Source organism: Oratosquilla oratoria, chromosome 16 (genome assembly GCF_046742065.1).
Source record: "Oratosquilla oratoria isolate Oo_2021 chromosome 16, ASM4674206v1, whole genome shotgun sequence".
NCBI classification, from domain to species: domain Eukaryota; kingdom Metazoa; phylum Arthropoda; class Malacostraca; order Stomatopoda; family Squillidae; genus Oratosquilla; species Oratosquilla oratoria.
This window is the reverse complement of record NC_134792.1, coordinates 60193901-60211218: the sequence shown is the minus strand read 5'-3', so window position 1 is coordinate 60211218 and position 17318 is coordinate 60193901. Positions and strand designations below refer to the sequence as shown.

Genomic DNA, 17318 nt, shown 5'->3' with positions numbered 1-17318 from the left:
CACCCGAGACAAATGTCTCCCATGCAGACCGAGCCGGGACTGATGACGTCACCAACGCGAGCGGATGCGCGCACACTCACCAGGGCTCGCAATTGGTCCATAGCAAAAGGGAAGGCGGCCAATTAGAAGACTAGTCAGAAACCGGGACCTGACTGTGAGCCGCTACCAGGTTTCAAAAGACGGCCTCTTGCCAACGCTACAGTTACCTGTAGCGTGTTGATGAAAAAGCGTATCTTACTTCAAAATTGTAAACAGGTCATTAGCATCACAGCATGCCAAAAATATAATCGAACTGCATGATTTGTTGTTGACATTTGTAGACTCTGACCCAAGGATATTTACGCGAACGTGTTTTCCATCTAACGAACGCACGCGTTTACCAAAGTTCCATACTTCTTCATGACGTTTTGCAATACTCTTTCAATCTTGTTCACTTGTATACTGGCATATATTCTGGCTGTAAACATTCCTTTGTCTCTTCCATTTTTTCTCCCACATTTTCCCCATGGTATTCACCCCCAAGAAAGTACTTTGAAGTTATGCCAATTTCCTAGTAACTGAAAAGCGTGTGAACATGCATATCTTATTAACATTTCTTAATTTTGCGTATTTGTGTTTTCTTAACTACAATTATTTTCTTTTTTGAGTAAATAATTACAAGAAATGACGGAGAAACCTCATCACAGTATTCGTACCAGGGCTCTCAGTTTTAGAGAAATTTCTCTAGATTGAGAAATTTGAAGCTATTTAGAGAATTTTTTTTAGAGAAATGTGCATTTTGGAGAAATTCTAGAGAAATCCGAGAAGAATCAACTAAAGTATGTAATGAAATTTTACCATTTACAATTCAATTTGGCGAAAGCGAAACTCAATTTGTCAAAAGTGAAAATCAATTTGGAACAAGTCAAACGCAATTTGGAGAAAACTCAAAGGATTCCTTTGAGTTTTCTCCAACTTGCGTTTCACTTCTTCCAAATTGATTTTCACTTTTGCCAAATTGAGTATGTGGAGGGAGCAGCAGAATTTTGGAAGAAACAGCTCAGTCTCAATACAATGAATGACCAACCAAAGTATCCAAACCTTGCTAGAGTAGTTGGGTATTGCATGACACTCTCCAATTCAAATGCTGCTGTTGAGAGAGTTTTCAGTCAAGTGCGTCTCATTAAAACAGATATTAGAAATTCACTAAAAACTACAAGTCTTGTCAGTTTGCTGCACATAAAAAACGGTTTAAAACTTGCAGGCATATCTGCTCATGAGTTGCCACTTAGTGAAGAGTTAAGTTCTGCATTGCGTGACTTAAAGTTGATGCCACTGAGGAAGAGTGCAGGCAAATACTATATGAGAAGTTCAAGGGGTAATTGCATGTGTTTTAGTGGTTTCTTATTTTTTGTCAGAACAGCATCTGTGGAATAGTACCGGTATGCAGTTAATGTAGGTTACAATGTGGCACCAGTCTAGACATCATGTGTCATTAGCTTAGTATAATTAAAGTATCGAATAAAATTGGCCTATCGCTGATTGAACATTATTTTTACGGTGTACTTCTTTGATTATGTAGACTAAAATACTTTTTTTTTTAGATATAATTACTAGTGTATTAATAGTCTTTACTTGTGAATTCGCAATAAACAGATGTTATTACTGATTAGTTTTTGGTTTAATCAGCATTAACATTATTCGTATATGTTGGGTTACCATCTAGAGAAATTTTGTCGAATCTAGAGAAATTTTCCCAATTTTCTGAAGAAATTCTTCGAATGACAACTGAGAGCGCTGATTCGTACGGACACTGAAAATCTAGTCTAGTGTATCAGGAAGGAGAAGCACGAAGGACGCCATGCCGTTCCTTTCGCCCCATGTTAAACCCTATCAACCAATAGGAACTCCGGGCAATCTCCCATCCCTTAAAAAAGACGGAAGGAGACATTCAAGCATCTGAGGATGAAGAAGATTGTCACGGAAACCTGCCAAAGGAAGAAAGTGGTAAAATTGAGCCACCAGAAGCAGAGGAGCATCGAGTGTCAAACCAATGGGGGGAAAAAGAAATGGCAGTGAGTCATGTTGACCAAAGTATTACTGATTTTGTTAACATGAGGCAAGGATGAATAGTGATGATGATTCTAGGAAGCAATTTCTGTTGAGCTTGCTTCTGGACAGCTGTGGACACTTTATGGTAGGAATTTTCCATCAACACGATATCACATTCACACCATGCCAAGATTTATAGCAACACTAGTGTCCTCCTAGACCAGTGGTTCTTAACCCCTGGGTCGCGACCCAAATTTGGGTCGCCAAGCCATTTTATTGGGTCGCTAAGGGTTTGCAGAAAATAATTATTTTCCCACTACAAATATATTATAATTATATACTGTAATAATTAAAATACATGATGCCTAGTTTTAGGATTCTAAGCAGACCATGATTAAATAATTTTGTTTCTGTAACCCGCTTTTAAAAGCATAATCATATTACTTATAAAGACAATTCGTATATCTATGTAGGCTTGGGTCGCGATGCTTGATTTGTGCAAAATTTTGGGTCGCTGCCAAAAAAGGTTAAGAATCACTGTCCTAGACTCAGTGGGTATTTGATACAGGTCTTTAAGATTCTAAGGGGGAATTGATAATATCAAAAGTTACGAAATGTTTACATTGAATGCAAATCAGACAAGAAATAATGGTCTCAAACTGCCAGGAAGTAGATTTAATTTGGAAGTGGGTGGAAATAACTTCGCCAACCGTATAATGTATGAATGGAATCAACTTAGTGCAGAGGTAGTGCAATGTAGTAGAGTTCGAAATTTTAAGATTCATCATTTATCTATTCATTATAATTTTATTTCTATTATTATTTGTCATTATTAATTTATCTTATTAATTTATAACTTTTTCCGCATCCGACCAAAATGTCTCATGTCGATATACTCTTCCTTTGTAATCCTTTGAAAGCAAGAAAATATGCGAAAAAAAGTATAATTACTTATGAGAACCGTAAATACATATTCTTATGACGAAAATTGAAGAACTTAAATACGGGACCTTTGGGGTGTCCCTGAAAGATCGGTGCAGGGCAGGGAACAATACTATAAAAAATGGGACTTGTCCAGCATATATGGGACATTTGGCAACCGTATCTGGTACATATTTCTCGAGATCCAACTTTATCATATTGAATATATCAGGCGTCATTATCAAATTCTGATGCCAACATTCGTATACCCCTGTTAATGTAGCGTCAATGTTCAAACCACAGCATATCACGTGAGTAGTTTGACAAAAGCAGAATGACCTTCGCTATGAGTTAACACGCAAGCGCACGCACAGATAACGAGAGTCCACGTCTATTTATACTAAATTTGGTTCAGTTGCCTTGTTGCCAGTCTCGCGGTGAGCGATTGTGGTCTTCAGTGTAAGCGATTTTTCTAACGCCGGAAGACGGTTGGTCTCCAGGAAAAGGGTGGGGGGGGGGGAGCGGGGAGAGTGCGTTTGCGTTTAACTTGCGTCAGTGGAATCGCAGTGGATTATTTCATTTAAATTGTTTTCATCTCTCCCCCTGCAGTCGTCTGTGTGTTGCGTAGAGGGATGGAGAACATGGCGAGTGTGGCAAAGCGGGTCGGTTATCTGCTCTATGCAGTTGACAGAAACACCACGACCTTTGAGACGGCAGAAGAAGTCCCAAGCTTTATCAACCAAGTAAGCTAACAAAATTAAACGAATTCTTGTCATGCAGTTATTTATGAAAACAACACAATATTCAGCGTCACATCCCACACATTGTGTCAACCATAATTGCACGTGCCCAGTGCTGCCAGGTGCAGAGTAAGGCTGCGTTTACACCGAGCGAGTCTCGGCTGATACTCCTCAGCCGTCGTGAGTTCGTTAAGCAGAAACGACGTCGGTTGCAATCTTTCGTTTTTTCAATTTTCAGAAGTCAAATTGCCTTCGCGTCATATACTGAGAAACTGAATGGCGAAATGAAAGGAGCTAAACCTTCACAAATGTCAGACAGATTGTTGAAGTGTTCTTAGGGAAGTCTAGAATGCTGCAAGTAAAGTCTCCTTTTAGCCATTCAAATTAACAACATTTGGCGAGAATCGGCCTGGACTTGCTCGGTGGATACGCAGCCTAAGCACTTCAGGGTAACAGGATAAAAAAAAAAAAAAAAAAAAAAAAAAAAAAAAAAAAATATATATATATATATATATATATATATATATATATATATATATATGCAATAAAAACACTAGGAGCGTGTGTTCACAAATGCGTAAATAACCACTAGGAAAAGTAAACTAACGAAGCAGAGCGCTTTCGTGTAATTACATCTTCAGTGCAGATACATATATATATATATATATATATATATATATAAATATATACTATATATATATATATATATATATATCTTAGGGTCATTTTATCTATATACCAAGAGCTTTTCCCCTACTTCTAAGGGAGGTAGCTAAGTCAAAGGCACGAATCTACTCCCACCCATTCCACTCCCCTTCACCACCGTCTTTCCTCTCATCTTAGTCCCTCATGGATTATGGGTTTTTCCTGTATCCCCGTCCCCTCATGTAGAAAAAAGGAAGAGAACCGAGAGAAATACCTTCGGGCTGCGTCAAAATATCGTTCACATATAAGCACTCCCTACCCCAACCACCCGGATCTTGTAAACTTCAGGCTAATAGGTCTTGGTTTTTATTTTGAGAAAATATCGCAGCTTCTTCACAGATTTAATCTTATTGATCCATTGTTTGAATTTCCCAAAGCATTGGATCCTCAGTGTATTTGGATGAAAACCACCCCTTCCATTGCCCTATTAACATAAACTTTTCCAAATTCCTGAATGGTATTTGCTACGAAACACAGAAATGAATATTCAGAGCGACACTAGTGTTTGGAAATTTTGATGGAAGTAAAGAGCATGAAGAAAGGTACACCCCTGTTTCCATTGGTGGGAAACTTCATGACAAAACTGTTATGATTGCCTCATTCAAGCGCCAGTGTATTTTTTTTCTCAAATAAATCTTTTGAAAACGAAACATATAAGAAATTCCCTGAACACAGACACCTTAAATGAAATGCTTCATGCTAAGAAAACATAAAAATTCAACATCAGACAATTTTGAAATGGGACCTTTCGCAGTGAGCGATTTGATACCAAACACCGCCAGATTTTGTAATTCTTGCCGGAAAATAAATATTTTTTTGGGCAAGTTTTATAAGCTTACAGAGGTGTATCGTTCTACATTATTGTGTCTGAAATTTAAGTAAATTAATTTCATGATTGCAAACGGCATATAACATTGTTTGAGCCTCTATTTATAATTACAGATGATATTCGTAAAACAGCCTATAATTGTATCAAGCCAAGCAATTTGTCATTTTCTACCGACTTCAATGGACATATACTGATATATACTTTCATTTGAATGCGCCAAGCAATAGGCAAATCCATGTAATGTATAGAAAATATAATTTTGCATCGAACACTTAATTTTTCCGGTACGATTAACATTTGTCTTTCTCTTACTTTTTCTTGAATCCGACGTGCAGTCTGCCACGGCACACGTGAAATTAGTCATATTTGTTTGAAAATAGCTCCTACCAGATCTAAGAGGATATTGTTTACACAAACGTCGGTTATCTCGTACGTCCGCCACCACTGTTGTTACCTTTTATCTCACTGATTAATTATCTTCATATACAGGACGTTACAGTGATATCCATTATTTTTCAACAATCTCAGATAAAATGCACAAACCGAAATCAACATCCTGTTATTTTTACAGCTCATACTTCAGTAAAAATAATTACCTATTTTTAGTTTTATCTCATAATTAAATTAACAAAGCCTTATCACACACCAGTAAGTAAAAAATATAACATTAAGAGTCATGTTTTTAATTTTGAATACACTTATGCAGCAATTTATGTCGTATTTCTAATATCGGTTTCCAAATTAGCTAAGTCACCCCTTTGCCTCGTGAAATCCGAGACAATTGAAAATTCTAGCGCTAATAGGAATCTACGAGCCTGACTGCGAAAGGTCCCATTACATCAACACACGTGAATCTGATGACGAACTTACCAAAAACAAACCGACATCTTTGGATAGTGGCAACGTGGATGAATAGCCGTGTCACGTGAGAACACTATACTTTTTCGTTACTGTACACATTATGATAATATCCTTACACACACACACACACACACACACACACACACACACACACACACACACACACACACACACACACACACACACACACACACACACACACACACACACACACACACACACACACACACACACACACACACACACACACACACACACACACACACACACACACACACACACACACACACACACACATATATATATATATATATATATATATATATATATATAAGGTATGTTCAATAAGTAATGAGAAAATACCAGGAGAGACATTAAATATGATTTGATCAAAATACTACTTCATGGTGAAGTACACATACATATATTCTATAAAATGACTAACTGGCAACTTTCTATATTTGTAGGTCTGAGTGCAGAGGTGAACGTGGTGGAACCAGTCTGATTCGGTTTGCCGATCTGTGAACACTTGTCAAGATGGAGGGAAACATGGAGCAACGTTATGCCATCAAATTTTGTGTCAAACTTAAGAAAACCAAACAAGAAGCTTATGGAATGTTAAAGGAGGCCTATGGAGATAAACAGATGATCCAAGCAAGTTTCTAATGGTGGTTTAACAGATTTTCTGAAGGAAATGAACAGGTTGAGGATGAACCTAGATCTGGAGCACCGAAAAGTGCACGCAAGGAGGTAAATATTGAGGAAGTGCAAAGATTAGTGATGCAAGACCGTCGAATATCTGTGAGGATGATATCTGAAGCTGTTGGTATTAATATTGGCACAGTAGAGACAGTTCTGACTGAAGATCTGAAGCTCCACAAAGTGTGCCAAGTTCGTGCCAAAGATCCTCTCCGACGACCAGAGGCAGTTTCGTGTGGAATGTTGCACTGACATTCTCGAAAGGATAGAGGCTGATTCAGGTCTCTTAAATAAGGTAGTGACTTGCGACGAGAGTTGGTTATTCACCTACGACCCTGTGAGCAAACGTCAGAGTGCTTAGTGGAAGCACGTGACCTCCCCAGACCTAAAAAGACAAAGATGAGCAGGTCACAAGAGAAGGCCATGGCCTTTTCTTTCTTTGACTCCCAGGGGCTCATTCACGTTGAATAGGTTCCTCAGGGTCAAACCGTCAATAAAGAATATTACCTTACTGTTCTGAAAAGGTTCAGGGAGAAGATGAGGAAGAAGAGGCCTCAGCAGTGGAGGAGTGGTCAGTGGTGGTTCCAGCAGGACAATGCCCCATGCCACAAGTCAATGCTGGTGACCACCTGGATGACCGACAGGGGAATGAAAGTGGTACAAAACCCACCCTACAGCCCTGACCTAGCCCCTTGCGACTTCTTCCTTTTCCCACGCATGAAAGACAGCCTCAGGGGAATCAGATTCCAGTCAACAGAGGAGCTGAAAGAGGCATCGGAAAGTTACCTGAAGGGACTACTGAAAAAGGACTTTGAGGAGGTCTTCCAGGATTGGGAGAGACGCATGCAGAACTGTGTAGGTGCGAGAGGCAATTATTTTGAGGGAGAGAAATTTTTGTAAGCTTATGAAAATAAATAGTGTGTCTCCTGACATTTTATAATTATTTATTGATCGTAGTGGTATATATATATATGTACATATATATATATATATATATATATATATATATATATATATATATATATATATATTGATAAGTATTTTAGACAAATTATTTGGATGATGGAGAACATAAACACAGGGGAAGGCTCGGAACCCTAAACACTCTAACGTTTCGTTCGCGTAGAACTTCTTCAGAGAGTGTATGTAGAACTGCAATTGAAGTTTATGTACTAAATCTAATTATCTTTTCGGACACTTGGGAAAGGTCGTTTTTCTGGCGTGCTTTAGAATTAAAATACTAGTTTCTTTAGCTAAATTAATAAACCCTCCTCGATGATTCGATGAATTATTAGTTGAAATATATGCTGATTCAACTATTCTTCTAGTGAATTTATCAAAACCTTTATGTAGCACTTCAGCTTCTCTCCAGTTTGGTAAATGATCGAATTTTTCCGCATGAACTACTAAAGAATTAGATGTCCTATGTGCTTTTATGTCGTTTTTATGTTCATAAATTCTTTTTTCTAATCCTCTTGACGATTCGCCAAAATAAGCCATTGAGCAACTATTGCACGGGATTTTATATACGACGCTGTTTTCGGAATTGGTTCTCTTTTCAGAAGTCTTTATTAAATCACCTATCCTCTTGTTAGTTATTTTAGCTATGTTCATACCTGATTTTGTTAAATATTTGTCTATTATTGGTGACGTTTCTGAGCCAGGTACTGATATAAAATTTGTATTATTTTTATAATTTTTCTCTTTCTTTCCGCGATTGTAAATATTTATTGCTTTTCTTTTTGTTCTTTTCAACATTCCCTCTGGATATCCAAGTTTGTCGAAGGTTTTCATAATGTAATCAAATTCGCCTTCTAGGTATTCATTACTACAGATTCGTAGTGCCCTGAGAAAAAATCCTATTACTATACCACTCTTTGTCCTATCATCATGTGCGGAGAAGTAATGTACTAAATCCTCTTTGTTAGTTTCCTTTCTGTATACTGAGAAAGTTACAGTTTTTTCCACTCGTCGTATTAACAGAAAGTATACAGAAAGGAATCCAATTATGTTCTGGTTTAAACTGAAAAAAATCAAACCTTACCCTGGACTATTATTCATGAACAATTTATGAAATATAGATAAGCAACGAAAAAAAGGTGTATAAATTCAATGCTTCAATGGCGTGAACAGAACGTGTAGGTATTACGCATATAACCGTTTGGCCACCTTCGTAAATATCACTTTACACTTAACCTAATCACATTTTTTTTTCTTTATCGTTTGGAGAGAGCAATCTCGGGCACAATCCCTTTCACAAACTATTTCTTATTAGTTACAATGACCTATTACGGAAGATTCTTTCGATCATCATGTTCGATCAATCCGTGTGATTTTATTCATGTGTAATCTCCCTATCCCATTATCTGTTGTGATGAATATCTCGACTGAGAATGTCCATACCCGAGAGTTAACACAGTGGTGCTAGCGAACGTGTTCGCATTTCTGGACAAAGGTCCCTACTAACACTTCGTAATACAAGTCAAGATTCCGTTACTTCGTTTCGTGATGGAACATTTATGTGTTAAAAACCCTAAAATATATTCCTGTAATGGAATCCTGAAGTGGAGGGTGGGGATTTCTCTCCTAAATTTAAGGGTCCTAATAGTTTCTTACATATGAATACGTCCTCATGACGCCATGGAGGGGTGGAGTGAGAGCTATATGGTCCATCATGCCCATATGTGACTTAGTCACGTAAAAACGAAAAATAATACTCAATTAAATCCCTGGCTTTATAGTAGTAGTGGCAGTACCTGAAGTAGCAACAACAGCAGTAGTAGTATTAGGTGGCAAGAAGAGCTTCTTGAGGTGTAATGTTAGTAATAGTGTCCCCGCAGGAAATTAATATTACTCGCATGCATCCAACTGGCGCATTGATATCCTTAAATGCAATGCAGGTAGTGAAGGATATTAGAATTTGAACAAATTTTTGCATATCACTCAACTGATACTGTACCATTTACCTACCTTCATTTATTACTTGTGTATTCATTTGTTTAATAATTAGTGTATTTGTTTATTTATCTATTCGTTTTCAGACTCTGTGGTAATGTAGAAATTTACAGTAATGTTCGAGTATAAATACAGGAAGCGCCCTCTTACTGTCTCTGAGGGCTATTCCGAGCACTGATCTCTCTATTCATCTTTGCTCACTCCTTCACTTTGTCCCCATCGCAGCAGGTTGTGATTGCCGAAGCTGGTTTCCCCCAACCGCTTCATCCACTCGACAGATTACAGAGAAGTGCCTTCGGGCCCCGCCATTTGCTGATCCTTTCACAACCACTCTCCACTCACACCTTTCTTGCCCTCTTCCTTCAGTAATGATAAATCATAATAATAATATCAGGAATTTGTTGACATCTAACACAAATATTGGCATTGTTTTATTTTCATTCGTTTTATCTTGTTTCATTTTGTTTTATTTCATTTTGGGATGTGGATGTTAGAATAAGATGAAATGTGTTATGGCGATGGGGATCCTTAAAAAATCACGGAGCCTCTCCTGAGGGACTCTACAGGGACCTCTCGTCGCCCTTGCTCAGTTTATCATGACTTCCAAATTTAAACTTAGGATGTAGCCCTGGCGTTCAAGTCCCCAAAGCCTGTTGTCTCCATCATCACAGAGTATTCGTCTGCCACAAATTGTTGCCCCAAGTCTCTTGGTCTGTTGTTGGTTTACCGCCATTCCATGATGATAAACTTCCGCCCAAGTACACTCCTCTCTCTCTCTCTCTCTCTCTCTCTCTCTCTCTCTCTCTCTCTCTCTCTCTCTCTCTCTCTCTCTCTCTCTCTCTCTCTCTCTCTCTCTCTCTCTCTCTCTCTCTCTCTCTCTCTCTCTCTCTCTCTCTCTCTCTCTCTCTCTCTCTCTCTCTCTCTCTCTCTCTCTCTCTCTCTCTCTCTCTCTCTCTCTCTCTCTCTCTCTCTCTCTCTCTCTCTCTCACTTTCTCTCTCGCACCCACTCAACCATTTTCTAATACCAATTCGTACCTGCACAATAATTCCCTTCAACATAAGTACAACTTATAGGAACAAAGCCCCCATTTAGTTAAATTGTCTTTCTTATTATTTTTTCTGTATCCGACCTCGTTATATATTAAAAAGGTATATTCTCGGTATGCTTTTGTACCTTCTAATACACTGCATTTTTCCCCCCTAAGGCATTCCCAGTTTTCTTCGCCCTCATCATCCTCGAGTACTTGATCAATTGGGCAATGGGCAAACCAGTTTTTAGGACCAATGACGGCCTCACTTCGTGTGGACATGGATTTGTGATGGAAACAACAAAGTATGTAGCTGTTGACAGATAAGGGATTAACATATTTGTACCCGACATGGATGTGTAGTCCATAAACCCCGTTTGGAATTGACTAGACGACTGGGAATGGTCTGTGGAATCACGGAGAGTCTTGACCCTGTTATCTGGCTCTAACGGGGGACTAAGGTTTGAGTACTTACTCTCTGCTATGATGACACTGGACTTTTATTTTCTTACGCTAGACGACTTTATTCATCTGTCGGCATGACCTCGTCCCGAAGAGGTTAAGGACTTTGTGAGCCCTGTTGAACTGTATGTATGTGAGACTTGAACTAGCGCTCTGAAATCGCGAAGTCTCTTGGGAAGATCAGAGGGAACCACAAGAGAGATCGTGGGCCGTGCTTTTAAACTTATCGTCATTCCTAACAAACGCTTTCTACCACGAGAAAGTAGAAAATACTGGTTTTGTAGTTAGGTTGGATTCCTAGTTTATCAGTAAATCTATCTGTAATTTATAAAACTACAGCCAATGAAGTTAGTAAACTTCTATTTTCTAATGGTAGAAAGGTTGCGCCAGGACTGGCGAAAGTTTTCAAAATGGCGGTCCCTGTGTGCCAAACCAAGACAACACGAGACAAGTAACCTGCCTTGCCGCTGAACGTCAGCTAAAGCACAGCTGTCACAGAGAGGACAAGGTCGATGGAAGTACTTGGGAGGCGGCTGCACTAGATAAGTCTCATCTTCCTGGATCGCGCGTGTGTCCTGTGCCTTCTCAAGTCCACACATGTCACATGCATTTGTATGTTACACCTTTTTAGGACGAATACCTGGTCCAAATATCACATGTATTATCTTAAACCATCCTGATCTTCTTATGACCATGCCACTGCAAATTCCATTATCCATTATATCATCATACTTATGTAATGGGAGGACTGGAGGAAAAGACAGGCCATAGAGTAAGGGAGGAGAAAGTCAGAGGTACTCTGAGAGGGTTAAGGGGGAATAAAAACATGTCAGTGAAAAAAAAAAAAAAAAAAAAAAAAAAAAAAATATATATATATATATATATATATATAATATATATATATATATATATATATATATATATATATATATATATATATATATATATATATATATGTGAAGTCCAAAAATGGATGCTCGCTGGGCGAGCGGGTTAGAGCTACTTGCGACGGAGGTCGAGGTTACAGCAGTTTAAACCCTGTCACAGGCGAGCTGGACCAAGAGCACGGTTTATTAAATTCCAAGCTACAAATCCCTCTGTAAGGGACACCGCCCTAGCTTTCTGATAGGGATAAGTTTGCGACGTTAAACCGAATCATCATCACAAGTATATGCGACTCTGGTGGACTACGGTGAGAAGAAAAGTGAGTTAGATGAGTTCGTCTCCTTTATTTGTAAGGTAGAACTGAACAGAATTAACATGCGTCCAGGAGCCGATATATATACCGTGTGGGTAGTCACCCGTAGTGCGTAATTACATAATTGCACTGGATTAGGTTAGGTCGGGTCAAGCAGCGTCGCACTGTCATAGGCAGGTGTGTGTGGCTGGCGCGTCAGGTCTAGCCGCGTAGGCGACATAACGCGTGTGGTCTACGTCACGCTGTTTGTACACATTTATGGACTTGCGAAAAGGCATAGGAGGACACACTCCCGATTCAGGCTGTGGTGCCGTTTGTTATGCATGGGAACCTCGGTGGTGAATGTGAGGAATTAAGGGGCGTGTGGAAGCTGTGGAGATGAAATGTTTGATGACTACGTAAGGAGTTACGAAATGCAACAGGGTATAGGTGAGGGCACAATAGACATTTCTCGCTAGCATGCTGCTTGCTTTTGTCACTTCGTATGAATGGAAACGACTTCGGTTACAATTTTTTGTTTTTCAAGTTTCCAAATATCAAATCAACCTTGCATCATATAGTGAGAAACTGAATGACGAGCTAAGAAAAGATAAACCTATACGAGTGTAAGACACATTGTTGAGATGTTCTTACGTAAGTCTAGATTATTGTAACCGAAATCGTTTCTACTCAAACGAAGTAACAAAAACTAGCAGGATGCTAGCCTAGTGTGTCGCGAGTAACTAGGTTGCATATGAAAATGGGGGAAGGAAGAGAACAGGCCAACCTACAGGTGATATAGCTATGTTATGAGAAATGGACGAAGTAGAAAATAAAGAAAACCTGGGCTTAAGGCTTGGTGGGATTTTTTCCTAGGGGGGGTCTGGGGGTCTGCCTTTGCCATGTATTTTTATTTTCTAACATCTTCATTCCACTTCTTTTTCTAACGAGTAACAAAAGGAATGAGTTTGTTGCCCTGTTCATCTCTCTCTCTCTTCCGCACAGACTTCTTACTCGAGGTATAGAGCTCGCTGGTTACACTTGGCTCTACGAGAGACGTTTCCTCAACCCCTCATGGGACTCTCCATGGGTGTGGTGGGCGGCAGCCATCGGCTCGGATCTGGCTTATTATTGGGTTCATCGCATCGCACATGGTACGTCGTGCATATAGAATGTGCGCGCATTGAAGACGCGGCGTTTTTTTTTCTATCTTATTATCATCTTTTTTTTTATTGTGTGTGCTTTGAGGGGCTGGTACACCTGAACCTCAATTTTGTAGGTGGTCCGGAACAGTTCATACATGAACGCAGGAGACGGTGTCCATGGTAGACCACTGCATTAACGATACCCGGAGAAAGCTGAGGTCACCTCAGGTCCGAGGTCAGCAGTGGTTTAGGGTACCATTGCCCCCAGCGGGTGCCCTCTGCTCCATGGCTAGAATTCGAACACTTGCCCGAAATCCCCACGCGCTTATCAGACAGGCGCACCATCTCTGAGCCATGCCCCCTCTCTCTTTCTCTCTTTTAATCTGATGATTTTAGGGAGTTGCTGGAAACGTCTGTTCCATGCAGTAATTAATATAACAGCTGTAGTCGCTGCAACCGGATGTAAAAGGTGCTGGACTGCCTAAACCTAACTACAGTGGGTGCTGAGGTTGGAGAAGGCTAAGAAACTCAGCCCCAAAGTGACTAATGCAGCAAGAGTAACTTCATTGTATTTTTTTTTTTTATGAAACAATGTTATACACACTTCAAGTAAGGACTAAACGAAGATAAAAAGGACACTTTAGATAAAAAAAAAATAATAATAATAATAACTGAGTCTACAATACATAGGAAAAAACGGCTAATAAACTGTGCTAACAACGAATTAGGAAGCTCAGGCCGAAGTGCTTGGGCACAAAGGCAACGAATAACAATCACTGGGAGGTTGTGTCCGAAGTGTTACAGCCAACAGATGGCATAAGTGACTCGTTTTGCTTATTCGAAGCGATGCGAGTCATCTATGACTCATCATCACACGAGATCGCTCATCCAGGACTAAAGAAACAAAGAACGGAAAAAAAAAAAAAAAATGTCGGTCAGAGAGCAAAACTGGGTCTGAAAATGTCGGACGACCCACAGAAGCTGAAACGTTTCGAAGATATAATTCCCAGACAGGGACTACAAGATGCTATGAATTATAATTTACTGGTGACTCTATCCTGGTTCAAAGAAGTAATATCAGAGAAAAGGGAGATAGAGTCGACCGATACATTGACGTCGAATCAGCTGTATCGACTTTTGTCGACCTGAACATGTTAAAAAAGAACATGATGGCAAGCTACTTCAGAGGAAAGAATGGATGGCTGTAGAACGCCTAGAACAAAACCTCACGAGTACAGCTTATTCCCTGTATATTACAAGTAAACACATCTAAAACCTAATCTCCCAACGCGAGAGCATTTGCCAGGAAGCGTGCGTGGTTTTAGATTGGGTCTCTGTCTTTATCAGAAGACACGTGAACCTGACAGAATGATTATATAAATTACTACTGCCACAATTAAAACCAACTTTTGCCAAGTGACTTTTGCCCTGGGTGTTCACATTTTTCCTTGGCATTTTGAGACTCGAGCTGTTCCTTTAACCTTACACATTGTAACATTACCCATGGAATACTACATCACAGCACACATACAAACAAACACACATCCACGCCCTAAGGCAACCATCCATCACATGATCAGTGCGTGATAATTGCTAAGTAGCCAGAAACGGATCTTCAACGCACACATACACCGCATCCCCAAATAAACCCGACGACAAATTAAATCTCAAGAAATAACCACATAATAGAACCAAACCTTTGTAATATAACCTATGTTTAGACCTTCCATTTGTATAACAATACGGCTAAAATTGTAAAGTTGTCAACTTCCCTTACCAGATGCTGACTTCAGTGTTTAAGTGGTATATTAAGCACGACCGAGCCGGGGAGTGACAGTCAGTAGGTGAACGTAGATCCAGAAGGATCTACGTCGTGTATTTCAAGTGCCAAATATAGGTGAGAAAAGTATAGGCGAGTTTTATTGCCTTACTAGTTCACCTGCTGAAACATTTCCTTCTAATAGGAATAAAATTGTTTTGCATTAGGTAAAGCAAAATCCTTTTAAAGTTATCGAATTCGCTACAGTAATATATCAAAGGTTGAACATAACATTGTCGAGTTACTTTTTTTTATTAGGTTGTGAGTGGATGTCATGTCACAGTGTCTTCTATGGGAATATATCAGATTCTACCACACCTGTTTATCTATTTATTTTGTATATATATATATATATATATATCTTTAATGTTATGCATGTAAACAACAATCGTGCTCTACGATATACGTATGTAAAGGTAATTTTTTAAAAATTTTATAATTATCAAAAGAATAAGTATAATGACAATTTCATTTCGCACAGTGAGAAAGCATTCATAAAGAAGGTTAAGAAACTCAGCCCCCCCCCGAGAATAAAATCGCCTGACGGCAGCCAGAAAAAAATGTGAGTGTCAACGTCAGTGAAACTAGATTATCTCAATCATCCTATAAAGGTCGCGGCACGCTAGACATTTCTCACTAGCATGCTACTTGCTTTTGTTACTTCGTTTGAGTAGAAACGACTTCGGTTACAATCTATTGTTTTTCATATATCCAAATGTCAAATTAATCTTGCGTCACATAGCGAGAAGCTGAATGACGAACTAAGAGAAGTTGAGTCTATACGAATGGTACACAACACATTGTTGAAATGTTTTTACAAAAGTCTAGAATATTGTAAATGAAGTCGTTTCTACTCAAACGAAGTAGCAAAAGCAAATAGCATGATAGCCTAGTGTGACGCCACCTGGGTGGGTCACTCTGAGCTAAATAAATTCACCTGGTGGCAGACAAACATACAGGACGAGATGGGTAGTCAAAGAGTCAAAATGCTATTTTCCTGTCCCCTGTACCAGTAGTTAATGCAATCAATAGTTTGGAAACGTCTGTGACACCCCTATGGATCAGAATCCCACAATACTCTTTTTGTGATTGCAGACACCTTTCAAAGAAGAGTGCTTATTGCTCTTATAATTTAACTTCATCGGCCCTTTCTGTTTCCCTCCACCATGCGTGTGATTCCACCTCTTCGGTGCGATAATGTCCCTGAAGGACAGAATCGCTGGGTACAGAGGCAGGGCTCTGGTGAAACTCATGTTCTTGGCGTCTTTTGCAGAAGTGAACTTCTTCTGGAGCGGCCACCAGGTCCACCACTCCTCGGAAGATTACAACCTCACTACGGCCCTCCGCCAGTCAGCCTACCAGAAGTACTTCAGCTTCGGCTTCTATCACCCTCTGGCCCTCCTCGGGGTTCCTCTGCCCGCCATCTTGGTACACGTGCAGTTTAACCTCATTTACCAGTTCTGGATACACACCGAAGTCGTCAAGACCCTCGGGCCCCTCGAATGGGTCTTTAACACTCCTTCGCATCATCGCGTCCATCATGGTTGGTATTTGAACCAGGTTACCATCCCCCATCCCCCACCCCCTCCTTTTATCTATATAGCCTCTTTTCCTTATGATCCGAAAGGTCTCCTGTTGACATTCGTGATTTGTCTCTGCAAATATTCAGGTTTCTTGGTATGACAACAGCAGAGGGTGTAAATTGGTCTTCTTTGTCGAATTTGACCACAATCATATTATCCCTTCTTTCTTCAAGCGCGGACAACCCCAGTTCATCTAGATTTATCTACGTTGGGGACAATTTTGGTAATAGTTTTTCTGATGTGTGTGTGTGTGCTTACCTAATGGGAGGCATCGCTAATTTCGCATGCGATGTCCAATAACGCCAGATTATATATATATAAATATATATATATATATATATATATATATGTAAATATGTTCAT

The 17318-nt window shown here is 39.5% G+C and overlaps 1 protein-coding gene across 2 annotated transcripts in view; it reads left to right on the top strand.

Annotated features, from left to right (window-relative positions):
- The first annotated feature begins 3374 nt into the window (after positions 1–3374).
- LOC143033787 (alkylglycerol monooxygenase-like) overlaps positions 3375–17318 on the top strand; it is a 25379-nt gene continuing 11435 nt past the window's right edge. The window contains exons 1-5 of one of the 2 annotated variants that reach the window (XM_076199277.1): positions 3375–3440; positions 3562–3695; positions 10947–11074; positions 13414–13562; positions 16646–16915. In XM_076199277.1, the coding sequence (XP_076055392.1) occupies positions 3585–3695; positions 10947–11074; positions 13414–13562; positions 16646–16915 (658 nt within the window). In that variant the 5' untranslated portion in view covers positions 3375–3440; positions 3562–3584. The remainder of the gene's footprint in view (positions 3441–3561; positions 3696–10946; positions 11075–13413; positions 13563–16645; positions 16916–17318) is intronic. The other variant, XM_076199278.1, reaches the window with a different exon arrangement.